The following is a 24,826-nucleotide window of genomic DNA, read 5'->3' on the forward strand; positions in this document are numbered from 1 at the left end:
TTTTAATACATGAAAAAATGTCACTTCAATTATGCAAAAAATGGCCAAATCCTGGAATAGTGACTGAAATTATTATTAATTATTGTTTTCTGAAAAATGGCATATCTTAAATGATAGTAGTTTGCCAAAAACTTAAGAAAAATTGCATGAAGTTGAATGTTTCATCAGCTAGGCTTTCTTATTATGCCACAATTCGTGGTCCTTGTCAAAATCCTCTCCTGGATGGTGGACATTCTGCGAAGACTGGAACACATGTATAAGCTACATTATAAATTTCTCTATGCAGAAGAGTGTCATGATCATTTAATGTGTATAATTCCAAGGTTATTGATACAAATAAATCTTACATATTTGCTCACTGTCATTTGAAGACTGGAGAAATGAATGAAAATATTTTAAAATATTTTAAATAACAAATACACATACATAATATATATGAAGTATATTTATATATTCTATATTATATTGTTTATATATATTTACATACTAACACATATACATGTGTGTTATGTGTGTGGATATTTCAATAGCCCCACACATATGAAAACTTACCAATAACTCATGGGTGTGGATAGCTTAACTCAACAGGCTGTTTCAACTAGTACACTAAATTATATTGTAGGAATATGTGTTAAAAACTGTTAATTGATGTTCAAAATAGTTTCAGTGGATCTATCACTCCATGGCCATGCCTACAGATGAAGAGTCAGAACTAAAGTTTGCCCAAAGCAGTCCTCTGTCAAAAGGTATTATAAATATAGTGACAGATTTCACTGAATTGAAAGGTGACTTTCCTCTTCAGCTTCTGGCTGAGCAGGAGGGCCACTTTCCAGATATTAGAATCTTATAAGAATAAAAATAGTAGCTTGGCTGATTTTTTAAATAATAAAATCTCTAATGAATGTTTAGTTTTTGTAAATAGTTCATTAGCATTAGAAACCTATTTCTTCTTATATACAAAGTGTGCACATGTGTTTGCCTGTGTGTGCATTTATAATAAATTGGGATGCCTTATTTTTTTATTACACATTGTGGTTCACAGTCCCCAAACTTTACAGCCCAATAGCAAAGAAAGTCCTGATTCTTATTCTGTCACTCAACGCAAGTCAAAGAAATGATAAAGAAAAATTCAATAAATGCAATCCACTAAAAAATTTAAAATGTGGCTATTTGGAATGGACCTAGTAGGGTTATAGCTGGAAACATTTCACATATTTTCTCTTAGGATTAATTTAAACTTAAAAAATAATTTTATAACTTTTTATGTTTACTCTCACCATCCATCTCTGATCCTTTGTTAAATGAAGTGGTATAAAGATCTTTTTTACACACTACAGTATAAAAATTTAAAAAATACAAGGTACCCAACTGCAAAAATGTTTAACAACTACTGTGAACAGAGATACACTTGTAGCACACACAGATACACATTCATGGAAATTATCAGTACATTCATAATGAATAATTAGAATAAGTTCTTTCTACTCTATTAGATCTAGCAGATTTAGAGGGATATGGAATTGCTGTGTTTTCTACAGTGAAAAATTAGTGAAATGCCTACCTTGATACATAAAACAGAGAAGATAATTCAAAGAAAGTATTTGTGACTGAAACATCCCTGGAAATGTTGCACTGCAAAGACAAAATTAAACTTGAACTTTGATAAAAATCTTTTACAGAAGACAGAGGGGGAAGTAGATCACCAAGAGCCATGAGTGACAGCATGTGCATGTGATACCAAAGGGGAAGGGGGGTGGGGAGGGATAAATTAGGAGGATGGAATTAACATATACACACTACTATATATAACAGATAACCAACAAGGACCTACTTTATAGCACAGGGAACTATACTCAATATTTTATAATAACCTATAAGGGAAAAAAATCTGAAAAAGGAGATACATAGATAGATATAGATATATAGGAATCACTGTGCTGTACACCTGAAACTAACACAACATTGTAAATCAACTATGCTTCAATAAGAAAATATTGACATCATTCGAAAAAATATACAAAGGATGTGTCATTCTTTGTGTGATTATAGGTGATTTGGATAACATGAAATAAAGGAGGGCAGTAAAATAGCCACATGGAGAGGTCTGGAAAGTGTAACTAAAATTTGGTGCAAATAGAAAAAGAAAGGAAGACAAGAAATGTAGATATTGAGGTATTATTGAACTTTTTTATGGTAACTTTTGTTTTTATTTTTTAAAATTAATTTTTGTTGGAGTATAGTTGCTTTACAATACTGTGTTAGTTTCTACTATACAGCATGAATCAGCTATACATATACATATATCCCCTCTTTTTTGGATTTCCAAAAGATATTGAGGTATTATTGTACTTATTAGCCAGACAGCCTAGAGTACTATTTTACCTTATTTTATCTCTTTGTAATTATCACTTCGTAAAACATTAAAATAAGAAAACTGAAGATTAAAAGACTTGAGATAATTCATAGCTCTCTTAAATGGCAAGACCAAAATTTATATTTCATCTGACAGTAATGATTGTATTTTCCACCACCCTTCATTGACTTGAAAACCAAGTTTAAGATTTTTGGCTTAAAATGTGAGGCATTGTATTTGCAGTTAAATACACTTGAAGAAGAAAAGTGATACCACAGACAGTATTTGCTGAGAGTCAGGAAAGCAAATAGGATTGGAGCCTTGAATTAAAAAGAAAAATGGAACAACTGCTTGTTATAAAGAAAGCAAATTGGCATATGGACCACAAGAAGAGAATCTGGGAGAGACTGCTATGAAGCCCATCCCTAGCTACAGGGTTTATGTCAGAGGAAAGAGCACATCAAGTTGCATTCATCCATATCTTTTTTTCCCCCTTTCCACCCAGTCAGGCTCCATTAAACGATAAATGAAAGTTATCAAAGTGTATTTACAACGTACCACACCATGGACCAGTGAATTCAACTTGGCAATTTTCTGATGAAGGCATGATATGGACAGGAATGTGCAGATGCTCCTGCAAGCTGATTTATAGAGCAGTGCTGATTTTGATCTTTGGGAAGATTAGCTGTTCTACCTTGCTGGCTAAAGTGAGCTGCCTTAGAGATTAAATAAGGAACAGGTTTGAAAGGACTGTTTTTTCTGTTCCCTGCTATCTGAATGAGTGCCTCTTAAAGGTTAAAATCCACAGAGTTATACAGTTTAGTTTTCAAATTGTAATTATTTATAACATAAAATATATAGCAATGGAATAACTGTAAAACTGATAATCCTAATCTGAAGGATTAAGAAAATAGATCAATGCAAACATTAATGCATTTTAGAGGAAGTGCAGACTACGTTAGAAAATAAATTCAGGAAAAAAAGATAATTTGAACTCATTATCAAGGTTATTTTCAGTACATAGTCATTACCATTTATGCAATTGAAACACTTATCTTGAAAATACCTACTGAGTATGTGTATATGTGTATGCAATATAGAATAGAGAATGTTAACTACATATATGTGCACACATATATTGCCTTCATTTTTCACAATGTGAAGGCACACATTTTGCCTTCATTTTTCACAAACAGCATCAAATTAATTGAGGCCATGCAGAGGGGTAAGATCCCCATTGTCCTTAACCCCACAACATATACTTGTATTTTGGATTACGTGTGTATTCACCTCATCCACCACTACCCTCACTTTTTGCAAACATGATACAAATTCCTACTTTATAAAGACAATAGTTCTCAATAGGCAAGGATCCCCCTGCTACCCACACCCCACACATATTCCAGCTAAATCGTTGCAAACTTATCTGCAAACATTTATTTCTCCCTCCTGTTTGATTTTGTCAAAGAAGGAGGAATATTATCATAGGTTCTTTCTTTCCACCTGTGATCGAGATCCTAAACAGGGCCATTTCTACCTCAGAGCATCTTTTAAATTCAATTACCCTCTCTTTAGTATCCTCAGTTTCTTGTCTCTATTGACCTTTTATCCATCTGCTATAAACACACTTTCAGTCTCCCAACTTACAATTAAAATCTCCATTTTATGATGTTCTCATTTATTTGCTTTTTAAAGTTTCTCCCTGGCTTTACTACAAAGCTTCTCAAAGGGGATAGTGTTGTTGTTGTTGTTTTTCCTTTTAATTTTTTCTCCCATTTCCTTGACTCCAATTTTCTCTCCACCACACTAAATTTGTTCTTCTCTTCATTGTAGCAGATAATAAATATATATATTTCATTCAAGTATGTAAAATGGGTAACTTTACAGACTCTGAAGAGACAGATTCCTGAGTTCAATTTTCTGTCAATCAGTTTCTACATGGACACAATTCTTTATCTCTGTGATTCAGTTTGTTTTATTAGTGAGAATAATAATATTCCCTATATCATAATGTTCCAGTTAGATTGAAAGGAATGATAATAGGTGTACCAGCTCAATAAAGATTTGGGAAAAGTTCTTAAAACTCATCCTGACACAGAGGAAACACTTGACAAATGTTATCTGCTGTTACTACCTATTGTGATGATAATGATGATGCAGATGATGTGGATGGAGAGCTGAAAACTGCTCCTGAGAATCACCCTGCCCCCTTTTGCCAAATCGAATGAATCTTTATAATCTTAAATTGTGTTTCAGTTCTAGAATCCTTCACATTTTTAATGACTATCTTCCTCCTGTTCAGCATCCCTTGGGAATTTTCAATGATAAAATTCACCTCTGTTTTTTGATATTTTCTTCAAAGACTATTTCTTTCCTGCCTTCTGCTTGTTTCTTAAATACTGGTGTTCCCTAGGGTTCAAGACTCATCTTTCAGAACGAGTTATTCATCTGTTTACCTGGATTTACCTGAGTGAAGAAGCCATCCAAGGAATGAAAAGCAGACAATCCTCACTTCCTTTTTTAATCCATAGTATATCCATTAATTACCCTAATGCTTATTGAATGCCTACGCAATGTCAGAAAAGATGCTAGACGTTGGGAATGCAGCGATGAGTTAAAAAATAGTCTTGTCCTTGTGTAGTTTATATTAACAATTAATTGGAAATATTGACATCAAATGAGACCTTATCACTTCCTGCTCAGATAGCTTCAATGGCTCTCCATTGGGTAAAATTTAACAAGGCCCTGTGTGCTCACCTATGCACTAACTCCCTCACTCTCTGCTACAGGATCAATGATGTTTTTTAGGTCCTTACTGTACCATGTTCTACTCCATTCCGGTTCTTGTTGTGTTTTCTTTCCTCTTCCTGTAATGCTCTTTACCTAACTACCTCCTAAGTTTCTTTCAGTTCTCTGTTCAATCACTGCTGACTATCAGACAGCACCAAACACCCTAGATTTTGTTTTCCCAACAGCACTGTATAACTCTCCTTCATAGAACAGTTTTATTACCTATCTAAGAATGCATGTGATATTTGATTGCTATCTCTCCACTTCCATAGATTGGAAGCTCTCTGCAAGAAGACAGTGACTTTGGTTCTGTTGAGGCTCTCATGACTCTTGTAGAGCACAGTTACTGGCACATAAGAGACACTCAAAGCTCACATATTTGTTAAATAAAGACATGGAAGTTGACTATTTTGATTAACACATCTTTGATCCAAGTTTGACAATCTTAGAAAGATTAAAATGAGATATTTTAGGTGAAGAATCAATCTTTTATATAGACCAGTGATGACTACTACTTATTTACACACTTTAAGCTCTACTTTGCTGGCCCCTTTTGTAACATACAAAAGGCATATTAATCCTCAATTTTAAATCAATATAAAATTGTGATTATTAGAAGAATAAATGAGATTTTACACAGTGTGAAAAGTGTATACAAAACACACAAATAGATGATTAGATAGATAGCTAGATGATAGATGAAAGATAGCTAGATTCAAACAGATAAATAGATGATTGATACATTGAAAAATAGATTGGTTCAATTCGATATTATAGTAGCACATCAGAATAAAATTTCTCAGCCTGTGCTCTGAACATATTACACAGTAGAATCATCTGGAGTACTTGTTAAAAAGGCCAATTCTTTACCCCCCACTCCATCCTTTCTGAATCAAAATATGGAGGGAAGGGCCTAGGGACCTAAATGTTACTAGATTTACAAGCTGAAGTTGTTAAACATTTAAAGACTGAGACATACTGCATTAGGAATTACATTTAAATCCTTCTTTGCTAATTACCTGTGTTCCACTTCATTTTTACAAGGACATGAGCATTATTGTCTCTTAAAAGCAAAAAGCAGTAGATTTAGTCCAATGACAAATTCTTAGGAATAAAAAAGAATGGGGGAGAAGGTTAATGGCTTCACTAAAAGATCCATGACCGTCAAGAAAACTCGTCTCATAAATATTGTTAGCCAACATGATGAAGTTTTTTACATTAGTTAGAAGGTCTCTTAATGCTACTTTGATTAGTACAGCATAGAGTAATGACATTAATAGAACAGGCATTCATGATAAACCTGTTATCTGAAAACAAAGATGGGGCGACACATTCATAGTGTATTCTATATCCAATCTTCTCACCCTACTAAAATACATTTCTTAAGAGAGGATTTAAACAGTTAGACATAATCATAATTAAAATGTAATTACATACTAAAGAGGAAATATTTCATCAGTTTAATGACTTGACAATATACATTATTCATACCTCTGCCACATTTCCATTCATGGAAAGATGAGTGAATTGCCTAAATCACTAACAGTATATATATATTTTTTACCTTCTTTAAGGAAAGGATCCCTTCTCTGGTCTCTTTGTCAGTGGAGATGGAGAATATCCCAACACCGTCACCATTAATGATGGAGTATGTCATGTCTGCATTTGAACCAGTGTCTGCATCATTTGCCTTGATTTTCCCAACAGCTGAACCAACTTGAGCTGACTCAGGAACATACAGCTGATAGTGCTCTGAAAAATATTTCATATTAAACTTATTTAATGATAATAATGTTCATAAAATAATAATCTTATAAGAAAGAGACATTAAAATATTTAGACCATACATCTATTTATACTTATATCTCTTTCACAAATGTTCACATTTTCCTATAGACACTTATGAATTAGACATTAAGCATAATGGACATGTTGTTACCGATTGTGTTTTGTCAAGTTAGAATCATATCTATTACAGCAAGTTATTTATTATAACAAATCTCAAATAGCTATATAAATAACAGAAATCTTTAATTAAAATGTAATTTTATAAAGATTTTCAACCATGATTAAATCAATGGTGATTTAACATTATACATAAATACAATTAGACCACATGGATAAGTGAATATAAAACATCTATAAAAATAATTTCTCTGAAGTAATAATTGTTTAGTTGTGGTATGATAATAAGATTTTTTAGGTTAGTGCATCTGGTAAGTGTATGGAGTATTCTAATTTGCTTCTAAAGGTACAACTGTATGTTTTAAAGTGCTATATGTTGCTACTGAACATCGACATGTGTGTGTGTGTGTCTGTGTGTATTCATTATTCAACAGAGATATTTCCCAGTTCTCTTCTGTAAATATATTTACACTACTTGACTTCAAATGTTATTTTTCAGTTCAACAGCCCTCACCAACATAACATTTCATGGGTAGAACACCTTCTTCTGTGAAACACATGATCCCCTGAGCTGAATCACGTGCTTTTATCAGGATTTGTCATATTGCTAAAGGCTCTATCCCTCCTGATAAAGCTAATTGACCTGGGAAGAGCATGAGACCCACGTTTTTATAGGACTCCACCTTTCCCTTCACAGTTGAAGAGTAAAAGGATAGGCAGCTCATTCACAATGATTCACAAAAAGAGTATGTTCCCTGAAATATTCAAACTGGAGCTAGGAAAGAACGTCAGTCCCTCTTTGATGGCAAGGCTGTGAAACATTGAAAGGGGCTTCTGACAATGGAAATATTTCCAAATTTCATGTGGAAATAACTAATCTAAGGGCCATAAAAATTTTTAGAATCCTTAAAAATATTATGATGTTCCTAGGCAGTTACATACAAAATAGAACACTGTTCTGATGAAAAAATATATAGAAATGTTGCAAAATAAATTAGAACATATCACCTAAAACTTTTTGAGGTAGTCTAGGAAGTCAAGTTCCTGGTTTCTAAAGTCTACAAATTCCAGCTAAACTATAACTTCCCATAATTCAGTAAACCTCACAAAGGAGTTTCAACTAGCTAAAACTAGGATGATGACACTTGTAAAAAAAACCACAAAAAAAGCCAGCACACAGAGATAAATAAGTAAATCACAGAACTATTATGATAGTAGTATTACAAAGCACATTGTTTTCACAAACAAAGTTGCAAAAATCTGTGCCAGTGGGTCATAAAGATTCATGGCCCAGAAAACATTTTGGTAGAGTCTTACAAGAGGAAGCATATCCCTGGAAGAAGAAGATCAAGTGCAAAGGAAGAATTGATACTTGTTGATACACCAAGTATTACAAGTATAGTAACTTTTCCCCATGCCCCATTAGACAAAATGGAGTATATTAAGATTAGTACTTTAACACTTTATACACTTTCCATATAGTTGAGAATTTATGAATTGTAAACTGTGAAACAACTTTTAGTATGCAGTCTCTAAGGTGGCCCCTTGATATACAAAGAATTGTATATATTTAATGTGTACAATTTCATGAGTTTGGAAAAATACAAACACTGGCAATATCATCACCAAAATCAAGGTGATAAATACATCAATGCTTTCCAAAGTTTCCTTGCATGTTTTTGTTTTATTTTGTTTTTTGTGGTAAAAATATTTAACGTGAGATCAACCTTATTAACATATTTGAATGTGTACAACACTGCATTGTTAACTATAGTCACTATGTGGTACAGCAGGGCTCTAGAATTTAATCTTCTAGCATAACTGAATCTTTACAACCATTGAACAACAACTCCCCATTTCCTCTATTCTCTTTCCTCTTTACAACCACTATTGAATTATATGCTTCTGCAAGTTTGACTATTTTGGAAACCTCATATAAGTGGAATCATACAGTACTTGTCCTTCTGTGACTGACTTGTTTTACTTAGCATAATGTTCTCCAGGTTCATGCATGTCACATATAGTAGAATTCTATTCTTTTTCAGGGTTGAATAATATTTCATTATTATTGAATATATACCAAAATGAACTAGGTATAGAAGGAAGATACCTAAAAATAATAAAAGCATATATGATAAACTCAGAGCTAATATCACTCAATGTTAAAAAAATAAGTTTTCTTCAGAGATCCAGAAGAAGACAAGGAGCCCATTCTCACCTACTTCTGTTCAACATTGTACTGGAAGTTCTAGCCAAATAAATAAGGAAGAAAAAGTTAAAGGAAACAATGAGAAAGGAAGAAGTAGAATTATCTCTATTTGCAGATGACATGATCTTATAGGTAGAAAATCCTAGAGATTCCATAAGACAAAAACAAAACCAAATAAACAAAAAAAAAAATCCTGTTAGAATGAAGAAACAGATTCAGTAAAATTCACAGTTTGCAAAATCAGCACACAAAAATCAGTTGTGTTCCTATACACTAACGATGAATAATCCATAAAGGAAATTCAGAAAACAATCCTATTCACAATGGCATTGAAGAATAAAATACTTAGGAATAAACTTAGGCATGGAGATAAAATCACTGTGTACTGAAAACTACAAAACATTGATAAAACAAAATAAATTAAAGGAGACATGAATAATGGAAAGACATCCTGTACTCAAGGATTATAAGGCTTAATATTGTCAAGATATCCATACTACCCAAAGAAATCTACAAATTTAATGCTATGCTAGTCTATTCACAATTCCAATAGCACTTTTTCACAGAAATAGAAAACTATTATCCTAAAATTTTTATGAAACTACAAAATACCCAACATATATAAAACAATCATGAGAAAAAAGAACAAAACTGAAGGCTTTATACTTCCCAATTTCAAAATATATTACAAAGTTAGAGTAATTAAACAGTATGGTACTGGCATAAATGTAGCCATGTAGACCAATAAAACAAGTCAGAAAATTCAGAATTAAACCCATGCATATAAGGTCAATTAATCTTTCATGAGGGTGCCAAGAGTAAGAATATAGGGAACTGAGTTTCTTCACCAAATAGTATTGGGAAAAGTAGACACATACATGCAAAAAATGAAATTGGATACCTATGTTACTATACACAAAAATCAACTTAAAATGAATTAACAACTTAGATGTAAAACCTGAAAATGTAAAATTCCTAGAAGAAAACATGGGAAAAAGCCTTCTTGACACTGGTCTGGGCAAAAATTTCTTGAATATGACACAAAGCATTAGACAATAAAAGCAAGAGTAGATTAGTGTGACTACATCAAACTGAAAAAAACTTCTGCACAGCAAAGGAGACAATAAACAGAATTAAAAGGCAACATATAAGATGCATGAAAATATTTGCAAACCATATATCTGATAAGGGGTTAATTTCCAAAATACATAAGTAACTCCTACAAGTCAATAGCAAAACAAAACAAAGACAATGAATAACCCAATTTTTAAAATGGGCAAAGTATTTGAGCAGACGTATCTCCAGAGAAGACATACCAATAGCCAACAGGTATATGAAAAGATGCTCAACATCATTAATTATCAGGGAAATGCAAATTAACACTATAATGAGAGACCACTTCATACCTGTTAGGCTGTCTATTGTCGAAGAACAAAAGATAAAAAGTGTTGGCAAGGTTGTGGAGAAACTGGAATCCTTGTACACTGTTGGTAGGAATGTAAAATCGTGTAGCAACTATGTAAAACAGTATGGAGGTCCCTCAGAAGATTAAAAATAGAACTACAATATGATCCAGAAATCCCACTTCAGGGTATATATCCCAAAGAATTGAAATTATGATCTCAAAGAGATATCTGTAGTCTCATGTTCATTACAGCATTATTCACAATGGCCAAGATATGGAAACAACCTGAGTGTCCATTGATAGGCAAATGAATGAAAAGAATGAATAAAGAGCCTGTCTAATAAGATAAAAAATACCAGCAATTTGGAAAATAAAACTACTGAGTGTGTATGTATGTGTGTGTATATGATATTCTAGTGAGATAATTATAGGATTACTAAAAGAGGAAATTAGAAAAGACAGAGATATTATGATAAATGGAGATGAACTCAATGAGCATTGGACGTCTCTGACAATAAAGATCACTAAGTATATAAAAATAGAGTTACTAGGAATTAAATAATTTCAAGGAAACCAAGATCTTTGGGACCCGGGTTTTTTTAGAGTAGAAAGCATATTCTAAAGAGCCCAGTGTGCATTTAATGCTCAAATATTTTATCAGTATTTGTGTTTAACATAAATATTCACATGTACCTTTGAAACTTTAGTCCTAAATATAATACCTTTATGTTCTATCACATTTTTAGGATAATATGATTAACCATTGGAGGAAATATATAAAATTATCCTAAAATAACAAAAGATATCAGACAAAACTTACTCTAAACATTAATTCTAACAAAACAAAAATCAAAAAACAAAAAGCATGGAACTATCAATCCTGAAGACATATAACATGTAGAATCACCTTTAAGAATTCTGACAACTGACAGTCAATAGTCCATAAATAACTAGGTATTATCATCTTTGAATAATAATTATAATACACGAACTTTTGTTTACCTGTTATTTTATGAAAACTGGCATTCCCTATAGGAGTAAAAAACACTTGGGAGAAACTTTAAAAGATATGGTTCAAAATGTATTTAGAAATCTTTGACTAAGAGTCTAAAGTTTTGCCTTGCTATTCAAGATATAATTCAATCACATAGAAAGAGTCAGTTTATTATTTAGAAAACAATGCACTCTTATCTAAATAAGATTAACAAAGGTCATAACTCATAGAATCTTAGTATACATGGTAAATGATCTTGTGCCTTTCCATGTTGTTTTTACTCAGTAATTTCTCTCTCTGGGAAAAAAAAAAAAAAAAGACACTATCTTGGATAATTTTACAGTACAGTCTAATCAGCATTTCTATAGTTGACAAAAAATCCTTAGAGTACTCTGCCTGAGCTCAAAAAAAGGTTATATATTGTAGGAGTGCTATCCAATTTTCAAAAGGAGAAAGGAGGACTAAAAAAAAAAAACAAAACACATTGAGATTTTTATTTCACACAGACACATATAATCACACACACATAAACATATGGTATATATACACACAACATATTACTTGAGTGTGTGTTTCATAGTATCACCATTTATATATTAGCTTGAGAGAGAGAGACAGAGGGAGAGATCATGTATTCGTTTCCCAGAAATAAATGTTATAATTAGGTCCATAAGGACAAACACAAATTTAAAACAAGAGATTTAGTTCTTAATTCTCCATGTTAAAATTAAGGGGGAGATTTTTATTTTTTTCCCAGTTTCCTTTTCTTGGAGCGTTTACTAGAGAAAACTTGCCATGCATATAACTATATATGTGAAATATACTATATATTTCATAGCTAGAACATATTTATTTATTTTAAAATCTCATAATGCCATAGATATAATCATAGATCTAGTTGATATAACAAAGCAATTGATTTTAAAACAGTATCTCTTATAGAATAGGTTATGGATTAAAAAACTAAAAACCCAAATCATTTAACATGTTTTTAAAAATACAGAAATTTATGTTTCACATTATTTAGTAAGTAAAACATTCATTACATTCCTTAACCCGTATCTCTGCTTTTGTAAAAAACAATCATATTTAATAATTATGCTGCCCCAGTACACTCATAGTATATAACTTGGTTGTCATATACACAAGCTACAACAGAACAGCCCTGGTTATTGTTATGACAGTCATCAACTGTGGAAGGGTATTCTAGCGGAATCGTGTAGCAGTAAAGAATCACTGGAAAAATATCCTTCATGGGGCTTCCCTGGTGGCGCAGTGGTTGAGAGTCCGCCTGCCTACGCAGGGGACACGGGTTCGTGCCCCGGTCCGGGAAGATCCCACATGCCGCGGAGCGACTGGGCACGTGAGCCATGGCCGCTGAGCCTGCGTGTCCGGAGCCTGTGCTCCGCAACGGGACAGGCCACAACAGTGAGAGGCCCGCGTACCACAAAAGAAAAAAAAAAAAAAAAATCCTTCATGGCAAAGCAAATTTTTTGTTTGGTTGATGGTTGAAATAGGTAATGACTTGTAAAATGGCAATACAAAAACACCCCCAAGGACTTTCCTGGTGGCGCAATGGTTGAGAATCCGCCTGCCAATGCAGGGGACACAGGTTCGAACCCTCGTCCAGGAAGATCCCAAATGCCGCAGAGCAACTAAGCCTGTGAGCCACAACTACTGAGCCTGCGTGCCACAACTACTGAAGCCCGTGCACCTAGAGCCTGTGCTCCGCAACAAGAGAAGCCACTGCAACGAGCAGACCGCGCACTATAACGCCACAACTACTGAAGCCCGTGCACCTAGAGCCTGTGCTCCGCAACAAGAGAAGCCACTGCAATGAGCAGCCCGCGCACTATAACAAAGAGTAGCCCCCGCTCACTGCAACTAGAGAAAGCCTGCATGCAGCAACGAAGACTCAATCAGCCAAAAATAAATAAATAAATAAATTTATTTAAAAAAAAGAAACTCCCCCCAAACCAACCACAGTGTCCACATTTGCACCACTATATATTGTGAGGAGATGGGATATAGTTTGGCAGAGGAGAAAACTACAGTCAGCCAGCTGACTTAATGTTGTTAGGTAAGCTTTCTTCCTGCATCCATAATTTTGAGATGTATTTTGGTCTTTATAATAAACAAATATCACCAGGATGTGTTTAGCTCTGGTGGTGTTTTTATATTAAAATATGTTGGGATGCTTTAATCTGAGTTCTGAGTCTCTTTTTTCTTAGTCATGGAAGTTTTCTTTCAAAACGTTTATTTTTTGTTGTTTTTGTTTTTGAAGGGATATTTACATTCATAATTTTTCTCTCTGTCCTCTCCTACATATAAAATACTATTGGGCTTACTGTATAAAGATTTTTCTCTTTTCCCTCATTTTTATATCATTGTTTTTATATTATTATTGGTTCTTTTGATTTTTACTGCTTTCAAGACTGATCTTAATTAAGCATTTTCAATTTTCTAGAACTCCTAATTTATTTCCTACATCTCCTTTTACACATCATCAGGGTGCCTGTTTTTGTTTTTGTTTTTCTTAACTATTTGAACAACAATGTATCTATATCAGAAACTTCCAAGACTTCTTTACCTATTATACTGAAACTATTTTTGTTTCAATTATATTAAAAATGATAATTAGTTTTCTAAAAAGAAAATTTGTTGCCTATAGTTGCCTTACCCTCAGATCTCTGGATATCTGTAAGATTATCTTCTCTTTTATTGCGGTAATGTTCCTAACTTTTCTGATTTTGTAATACAAAAGGTTTTTTAAAACCGTCTAATCTCATTAATGATATGTAATTATTATTATGACTGTTATGTTTTTATGTTTTTTAAATTTGTCTTTTCCCTGTTTATATCTTTTGCTTAAAGAAATTTAATGTTTATGTAGTAATACTGATTGATCATTTTTTGTTTAATGTCCTTGTTTTTTTTAATCTTCCCCTCTTCTAGTGCCGTAAAATAATCTCATTTTCTTTTAAAGCATAAATAGCCTATGTCTTTAATCACCTTTATGATGTCAATTTATCTACTTTTTACAAGGATGACCTGTGGTGCCAGTGCCTTTGATTTCCTAATGTATTTTAATCTGTAACTCCAGTTTGGACCTATACCAAGTCCTGCAGTATATATTACACTGCTTCCTAAGGGCTCCACAAAGTCCCCTAGATCTATTTTCCAAACCAAATGGATGTTGATATCTGTTTTATCGGCCCATCCCCCATTATTTTCCCTTAAGAGTTCTTGATTATTTATGCATATGCACTCTTCCACATGAAGTTTTGGATCAGTCTAGATTATTGACTCATTCAGTAAATGTTACTTACCTGTGCCAGCATAATTTCAGGTACTAAGTATACAATAAACAAAACAGACAAAAATCCTCATCCTTACGGACTGTACATTCTTATGAGAAAGAAAATGGGCAAGATATATGACAAAACTATACAGTATATTATGCTGTGATAATGCTAAAGATGACAGATATAGCATGTTTATTAATCAGCTGTTTCTGTGTTGATTAATCACCAAAATATCTCAGTAGCTTACAACAACAAATATTTAATTCTATCTTTCATTATATGAGAACTATGACTAAGCTACAACTACTAGGTTAGGCTCAATTCCAAATGAATTTTCATTTCAGAATATGAGCTGAAAAGGCAGTCATTGGGAAGGCAAGATCAGGAACACAGAATGAAACCACTTAAAGGCATTTAAAGTGGCTTATGGCATGTCTCCTCATATTCTGTTAGCAAAACAAAGTCATTGGCAAAGCACAGTTAAAGTAGCAGGGACATATATGCCACCTACAGGAAAGCATGATAAGGGAGGGAAAGAAAGAACTGTGAACAAATAATACAATCCGTTCACTGTCCACTCTCTAGACTCAAATAACTATGTGCCCCTTAGAGGTAAAATCCACTTACCTGCTCCCTGACACCCCCAAATCTCTTTAAAACACGGCACCAGGGGCTTCCCTGGTGGCGCAGTGGTTGAGAGTCTGCCTGCCGAGGCAGGGGACACGGGTTTGTGCCCAGGCCCGGGAAGATCCCACATGCCGCGGAGCGGCTGGGCCCGTGAGCCACGGCCTCTGAGCCTGCGCGTCCGGAGCCTGTGCTCCGCAACGCGAGAGGCCACAACGGTGAGAGGCCCGCGTACAACAACAACAAAAAAAAAAAAAAAAAAAAAAAAAATGGCACCAGTCTTGATTTTAAGACCTTTTGATATAATCATATACAATGTGGCTTTTCTTGTTCCAGAGACCACTGAATTAGAAGGACACATTATTTGCCCACCAAAAATTCAATATATAACTGGGGATGAATAAGGACAAAATTGTTGAAATAAACACCCTGTTTAAAAGGGAAAATATGTCAGTGGCTCAGAGCAATTCAGAAATTATTGTCTGCAATCATTATAAGGGTTTCTGTCCCTAAGGCTTTAAGGCTAATTTATTTGTTGAACCCTTTATATTTGCATTTTTAGCCCTAAAAGTCATGAAATTTCTAGTTTCTTCCTCTTCTCTTTCATGCCTATTAGAAAATACACGATTTTTTTTTCTGAGGTGACCTCTTTCTTGTAGTATCTTATCAAATACAGCTAATAAAAATCAACTCATATTATTGACATTCTCTCTTAATATCTCTTCTCCTAAAGCCATGGCTTCATTAAGTACATTTTCTGCCTTCCAACTTATCCTAGGAAAATATTTATCAAAGCAAAACAGAGTCACCCTCTAGCATCCTACAAGCATTACTTCATACTTTGTTCTTCTTCAAGCACAAATCCACATAATTTATTGTTGTTGGTGCCTTGGTCAAATTAACTGGTGAATCCTAAATTCAATGGGAAAATATCTTCTAATCACGGGAAAGCATGGCAGAGACAGGGAGAGAACAATTAAATCTACCAGGGAAGGTAAGAGAGACACCAAGTATTTGAGCATGAGAAGTTAGTAAAATACTATTCCATACAGAATTCTCTGAGGAAGACAAATGAGAATGAATGTTGTATAATGATTGCAGCCTCTGACACAGACATCTTAAGTAGTTTTCCAATGAGGTTCTCTGAACAATGAATTCATTCTTTTTGTTTTAATGTATCTTTATATCATCTTCACTTTTAATGCAATGTTAAAGATTACTAGCATGTTAAAGGTTACTAGAGTAACAGTTTTCCCCCTTCTCATCAATTTTGAAGACAATTCTCTATTGTCTTCTGTACTCTGCTTTTGTTGATGATAAGTTCATAGTGAGTTAAATGGTTTTCTCTTTGGTTTTGGAATTCTAAACTTCACCATAACACATCTAGGTGATAGTATTTTTCCACTCTGTTTGGAGCTTCTAATAATTGTTTATCTAAGGTTTCATGTCTGTATTTATACTTGAAAATTCTTAGTCTACTTTTTTGTTTTTGTGTTTTGAACACTGCCTTACCATTTTCTTTGGTGTCTTCATATGAAAGTCCTATGATTGTACATTGAAGCATTTTTTCCTTTGGTACATATTTCTCTCTCTCTCTCTCTCTCTCTCTCTCTAATCTTCAGCTTCTCAGATACATTCTGGTTAATTTTCTTCAAACATATCTTCCAGTTTACTTACTCTGTATTCAGCTGTGTCCAATCTATTCCCCCAATGTCAATGTCTATGTTGCATCTTCTGTTGATTGATAAGTACAGTTTTTCCGTTTTTCATTTCAGAGCAAGCCCTGGTTTCATGCCAGACACCTAACTCTAGTAACATCGCTAATAAATTCCCGTAATTATATACCTCCTCCTTTCTCCAGGGCTAACAAGCTAAGGTGCTACCTCCCAGTGCCTACATCCTGCCTTATACCCTCTCTGGGCTCTCACAACATCAGCTTGCAAATTTCCCACTTGAAGTGCAGATTCACTCACACTACTACAACCACATGAAAATATAAATTAAAATTTATTGAGGGAAAACATAATTACATCAGTTAGCAGAATGCACATAATTCCCTAAACTCTTATTTGTCCAGAGCATGACATTTAGGCTTCACAGAACTCTACAACAGAGCTCCCATAGAAAGGAACTCCCACTCCTATAATGTTCTCTATATTTTCAAGGTCAGGAGACAGAGAGCACTACAGCACCTAAGCAAATATGCAAGAGGGGAAGCTCCCTAGCTGAAGAGGTGGCTATATTGGAAAGAAGGAGCCTCTGAGTTCTATAGCTGGTGCCAGCTTATAGAGACTAGACTTGTCATATCAAACAAGTCTTCAACTTGTTTTTCCTCCTCCTTCCTCTACATTTAAGCTCCTTTTTAATATTAGCTACCTAATTGTTGTCAAAATGTTGATTATGTATATACCTACATTTCTTTTTTTGTAAATATCATGAAGGTTGGTTCACTCTTGGCAACTATAAGATATTTTCCATGGAAAAAAATTAGAAAGTGTGTAGAGAGAATTTTTTCTATGAATGAAACGTCTGTTACACCAAATGTCTACTACAGTCTATAGCATTTTTGATGCCTTACATTATTTTAAGATAGAATTTCTCCTTATCTGGGAAAGTTAAATATACTGGAACATTTATGATTTAAATGCCTGGATGTGAAGCTTAGACTTGTTGAGCTATGAGGTGGTGCAATGTGTATTATTGAATTTTAGGTATCAGATTGTTTATAGTACATTAGAAGTGTCTTTTTTTCTTAGTTTGAATATATGTGAATAATTTCTAAGTGATATTCTACCTCATTAGCAAGTTTTAAAGATACTTTTAAATAGTGCTAACTTTACCCATTTTGGTGTGAAGACTACATAATTTTATGTGACATAGAGATACAGATATTATTTCATATTTTTCCTGAATATTCTATAATTTCATATGCCATATGTGATCCTTTTCAAATAATTTCTTAGATTCCATCATAAAATGTTAATGATTAGCTGAAGTACATTTAAGAAAGGAAGCCTTCATGGGAATAATAAAAGAGAATTTGGTTCATTGAAGCTTGTCCCTTTTAATATACTTTTTTTTCCAGGATAGTCTTGATTCTAATTGATTTTTAAAAGACCTTGTACCTTTGCTTCAGTAGCTTTATCAGGTGAGCAAATAAGTCATTTCCTAAGATTAACCCCATGCCCTAGCCTATAAGAACTGTAATCAACTGATCACTACATTTATTCTGACTAGTTAATATTTTTATTACATGAATAACATTAACTTGGGAAAGTGACCACCTTTACACAAGATACATATTTATTTATAGATGATTCTGGGAGAAAGTTGATTGACACATAAGTGGTTAAGATACTGTAATATGATTTATCCTGGATGTCTGACATCATAGGGTTAACCAGAGAGTTTCAAAATCTCTACAGTAAATTGTTTTATGCAGATATAGTATACATTGGAAATGCTACTTTCAAATTTAAAAAAAAGACACACAAGGAATCTGGGATTTCCCTGAATCTAAGACACTTGTATTGAATACTAATCATTAAGCATTACATTAAGCTCTGCCTGCAATGTTTTTAGTATATGAAAAAAATAAAAGACTAATTCTACAGCTATTCAAATGCCACACATTAAAAGGACAATTGTCCTATATCAGAATATTCACTGTAATTGGGAATAATACCTTTAAAATTGCTTAACCTACATTCTGTGCCATCATGTGTCAACATGCAGCATTGCAAAGCTGATTCTCCTGTACACATTTTTTTTCCTCAAAGTAATGATACAATGGGCCACTTTTTAACACCCTCTCACTTTTAGTCATAAGCATGACTCATAAAAAACTGAAAAAACTGTAAACTTATAAATCCCAACTGAAAAGCATTCCTACTTTTTTCAGCATCCTATGAAGAATTAGAAATTGATTCGTAAAGACTAACTAGTAACAATCAAATCATTTCTAAGAAACATAATGCCCATGTCCATAAACACACATATCTATACAAAACAGAATAAGTAAAGAAAAAAAAATCAGTCTACAACTCTGTCATAGCATACAGCCAAATAGGTTAAAACAAATCATAAAATGATTGATGTGTTATGACCAGTTAGTTTCTAAATAGGCAATTTCAAATTATTCCAAAATATCCAACCTTAAAAGAATTCCACAAACTTATTTATTTATAGCTGTTATCTTGTCTGAAAGAATATTCTCTTCAAGTGTATGTATCTTGTTTAATAGAATGAATATATAATAAAATAATTGTTTCAATTGTTTTCGTTTTGTATATTGTCTCATAACATAGATAAATATATTTTGTCTTTAATAAGGTTGAATGAAAAATAGACCAATAACTTGCCTGTTTTACCATTAATTAGAGAATTCCAGCTCTCTTTCAAAATGTATACTTTCAATTTAGCCAGGTTAAATATCAAATTGATATACTATTTATTTAGGTATCTTCCATGATATTTCAAATTAAACAAATGGAGAGGTCTTTCCATTCTGGACTTGATGGAATTGTATATATCTGACTAATTCTCCCATCAAATACAACTATACAAGCTGCACAATATACATAAAATGACTGCTATTGGAGAGAATTCAATGCAGCGAGGCTTGGATGAGGTACGGTCCTTGAGGGAAAGGAAGCATAACAAGATGAGTTTTACATTCTCAATGACTCAGGGCATTATTTTAATATGCTGTGCTATGGAAAAGAGACCAAACAGAAATTACATACTTTGTGAAACAGAAGTTGGGATTAAAGGGCTGGCACAGTAGCTGAAATGAGAATAAATGTACAAAGAAGAAACCTCAGAGAAATGAACCCTAAAATCTGAATGCAATTTTCCCTGTGATAATTATAGATATATACACTACATTTTCATATGTGGAGACTCAAAGAAAGCAAAGCTGGAAGACAAAAGACCTAAGCAGACATTTCAGCAGGCATGAGGCACCAGGAATCAGAGTTCGTAAATGCTTGTGACTCCAGTTGATATTAGAGAAAAATTAGTTTTTAGGAGTAAGAGTATTCCTACTTCCCAGGAATAAGGGGAAAAATGAAATTAACCAGTTATAACAAAGTCTAATTTAGGTAATCATATTCTATATATCTGCAAGAAAAAAACCAACTCTCTGGGGAGGAAGGTGACATAATCAGGAACTTCTACAATCGTTTATCCATAATGTTCAATCAATAATAATAAGATACGCTTAAAAATGGAAAATGACCAAAACCAAAAAGGAAACAAGCAATAAAAAGACCCAGATATGATGTTGATTTAGGAATTATTAGGAAAGGATTTTGAAATAATTAAGATTAAGGCTTAAGAACATATAGAAAAAAGGTGAAGATTTGTAGCAAATACCAATAATGTATATTTAATAAGTCAAGGGAAAACGATAGAGCCAAAATATGTCAATGCTGAAGCATATAGTTAATAAATTTAATACACAAGTTTAATTGGAGAATAAACATGGTGGAAAAGATTAGTGAACTAGTATATGGGTCAATATAAAATAGCTAGATTAAAAAAGAGAGAGATGGGGCTTCCCTGGTGGCGCAGCGGTTGCGCGTCCGCCTGCCGATGCAGGGGAACCGGGTTCGCGCCCCGGTCTGGGAGGATCCCACGTGCCGCGGAGCGGCTGGGCCCGTGAGCCATGGCCGCTGGGCCTGCGCGTCCGGAGCCTGTCCTCCGCGACGGGAGAGGCCACAGCAGAGGGAGGCCCGCATACCACAAAAAAAAAAAAAAAAAAAAAAAAAAAAAAAAAAAAAAAAAGAGAGAGAGAGAAAAAAAAAATATATATATATAGAAGAGTAGACTGATGGTGCATAGTTAAAAGACCAAACATGTATACTTTTGCAGAACCAGTAGTTAAGAAGTGAGGAAATAAGATAGAAGAAATATTTGAGTAAATGCTGACCAAAATTCCCTGGAACTCAATAAAAGATAGCTTTAAAATACCTTATAATTGAAAAGCAGATTCTTAAAAAAGTAAATAACTCCTAGGTACAACATAGTTAAACTTCTGGAAAGTTAAGCAAAGAATATCTTAAAATAAGAAAGATCCATTAAAGTAGAATAAACTATAGTAAAAGGATAATAAGACTGAGACTGATTTTTTTTTAACAAATAAGATGATGGTCAGCAGACATTACATCATTAATTATTGAAATAGAAAAAAATATCCTTCAAGCTAGATTCCATTTCCACTGGAAATTACCCTTTTAAAAATGTAGGAAAAAGAATGTTTACGAAAAAAACTAAAAAGGAAAAAGAATCATTGATAGTAGACTAGCACTAAAGGAACAGAAGGGATTTTTAAAGAAAATTTAGAATTTCCTTTAAAAGCGATTAATGACTATAGAAGGAAAAACGGATAATAAAGAAAATAAATAGCACCAGGAAGGATAAATTATAATTGACTTAAAACATGATTCTTTAACAAAACAAAACAAAACAAAATTACAATTTCACATAAGGCTTAATTTATAAGACGACAAAAATAGCAAAAATTAAAGATTTTTAAAGTTTAAAGTTATTCCATTTTTCAACTGATAAGTTATATTTTAAGGTGGAATGAAATAAATTGAAATATCTAGAGCAAACATTAAAGAAAAATAGAAGAAAGTAAAATAAAAAATATTGATGGAGGATAAAATGAACAAAATTAAATACATGAATAATTCGTAGAAAGTAAGGAGAGAAAAGAAACAAAAGAAACAAGTAGGGGCTTCCCTGGTGGCGCAGTGGTTGAGAGTCCGCCTGCCGATGCAGGGGACGCGGGTTCGTGCCTCGGTCCGGGAGGATCCCACGTGCCGCGGAGCGGCTGGGCCCGTGAGCCATGGCCGCCTCGCCTGCGCGTCCTGAGCCTGCGCTCCGCAGCGGGAGAGGCCACAACAGTGAGAGGCCCGCGTACCGCAAAAAAAAAAAAAAAAGCCTGTGCCCCGCAACGGGAGAGGCCACAACAGAGGGAGGCCCACATACCACAAAAAAAAAATAAATAAAAAAATAAAAATAAAAAAAAATAAAAAAAAAAAAAGAAACAAGTAGCAAGATGATAGACTTAAATAGAAATGTACCAGTAATTAATTATAAGTATAGTAAATAAAAATAAACAACAAAAATAGAAAACCAGATTAAAACAAATCAACAAAAACTTAGTGTCTTAAATAAAACTTAAAAAAAATAAGAACAATATAGTTAAAAAGTAAAATGATGAATACTACTATACCATCCAACTGTTAACTAAAAAAAGGAAAAGGAAAAATCTGGAATTGTTATATTAATATCAGGTAAATTAGATTTTAAGTTATGAACCATTATTAAAGAGAGATGTTTCACAATGACATAATTTCAAAGAGGAAGATATCATACCTTAAATGTGTGCATCTGGTAACATGATTTCAAACTATATCTAACCAAAATAAAACAAAACCAAAAAATACTAATAGAAAATAAAAGAATAAATAGAAAAATCCAGTATCATAATGGGATATAATAACATACATCTCTCAAGAGCTAACAAACAAAACTTCCATTTGAATATAGAAAATTGCAGTGACATAATGAATAAACTTGAACTAATTTATATATGTAGAAAACTAACCATGAAGCTGTGGAATTTACCTTCTTTTAAATCAAGTACATGCTGACACTTGAAAAAACTCTCAAGAAGTTTCAAAATATATGCCTGTAACCATGGTAAAATAAACTAGGTATTTTTTTAAAGTATGCTAGAAAAACTCCAACTGGGTGGTAATTGAACTATGCACTTCACATTTTGATGGATCAAAGGAGAAGCTTGCTTGCTTGTTTCTTTTCATTTCTGTTTCAAATAAAATATTAATGCCAAATATATTATATGCCATTTAGATTTGTTCTCATGAAAATGCAAATAATAAATTTAAAACAACGGGCCTTCATTTGAAATATTTTACCATCAACAAAATGACATCAATGTCAAGATTTCCATCAGTGATATTACCTCTTCTACTAACATCAAATTTACCCATATCAGTTACAGTTTTCTCATTCTTAGGTTTATGGGAAATACTGCCATCTACTGAACTTTTAGGACTTGATCCTCCCAATATTACATTGCACTATATCAACTCAAGTCACAAGCAGGCTAAAGTCGTTGGATGACTTAATTTTGCAATTATTTCAAGTTCTTAGGGGAAGTTTTGTTAAACGATCAAATTTCTACTCTCTGATTAAGATTATTTGACATGTGTTCTTCTTGTGTCCCCAGACTGGTTATTTACTCTATGAGGACAATTCTCAAATACAACTTCCTTCATTTAGGGTATAGACGGTTTGCTTTATGAGCTTCCACGAGAGTTACTGATATTTACGCACATTTTATTTACACAGAATAATAGACTTCAGTGACTTTTTATCTGTTTGAGAATCAATTATGGAATAACCATAACATAGTTAAAACCAGAGAAGGAAATAGCAAGAATCTTAAGAAGTAGAAACCAGAGAAGGAAATAGCAAGAATCTTAAGAAGTAGAATAGATTCCTTTCAGTAGAAGGACTAATATTGAGGAACTTACACCTTGAGATATTGTCTCTGAAGAACTGGGCATCCCTTGTGTCCTTTGAGTAAGGATTCAAGCCACAGATGGGCTGATTTGTTCTCTTTCACTGTGAGTCGGACAAGTAGCTCCCTTTCTTAATTTTTCCTGCCCACATGTAGGCATTACTGGAATTGAGCAGTAGCTCTCCTCTTAGTTGGACATGTACCATCCAATATCTGTTCTCCCCTATAGCCACCCTGACATTGACAGGCCGCCCGCTTCCACCTGGACTTTAGTTTGCCTTGTATTCCAGGCCACTGAGTTTGCATCTGCCTAGTGTAGAGTCTTTGTAAAGCAAATTACTAGTCTATTTCACCCGTAACTCTCACATGCTTACTCAAAAACCCATTTACCTTAAATTAAGATACACTGATAACTTTAAATTAAGATACAAGATGTAAGAAGCTGATTTTCACAGGCCATAGCAAATTGATAGGAAGAGAAAGACATTGTAAAAAATGCCATGAGGGAATATTTTGCAAAGCTTTGTGTGCCAGATGTTTAAACCAGAGTCAGTCAGTTATGGTAAAACAGGGCTCTCAAGTGAAGAGAAAAAGAAGTCAGGAGAACTGTAAACAAAACAAAAACATCTTAAGAGAAGCGATTAGACTACTGGGTCCGTTTGATGACTGATCTTTATAGAATTT

At 33.5% G+C, this 24,826-nt stretch overlaps 1 protein-coding gene across 1 annotated transcript in view; it reads right to left on the reverse strand.

The window, feature by feature from the left end:
- CDH18 (cadherin 18) overlaps nucleotides 1-24,826 on the reverse strand; it is a 498,169-nt gene that overhangs the window by 104,352 nt on the left and 368,991 nt on the right. The window contains exon 6 of the mRNA XM_024121138.2: nucleotides 6,708-6,895. Within this exon, the coding sequence (XP_023976906.1) occupies nucleotides 6,708-6,895 (188 nt within the window). The remainder of the gene's footprint in view (nucleotides 1-6,707; nucleotides 6,896-24,826) is intronic.

The sequence above is a fragment of the Physeter macrocephalus genome, chromosome 8 (genome assembly GCF_002837175.3).
Source record: "Physeter macrocephalus isolate SW-GA chromosome 8, ASM283717v5, whole genome shotgun sequence".
Lineage (NCBI taxonomy): Eukaryota > Metazoa > Chordata > Mammalia > Artiodactyla > Physeteridae > Physeter > Physeter macrocephalus.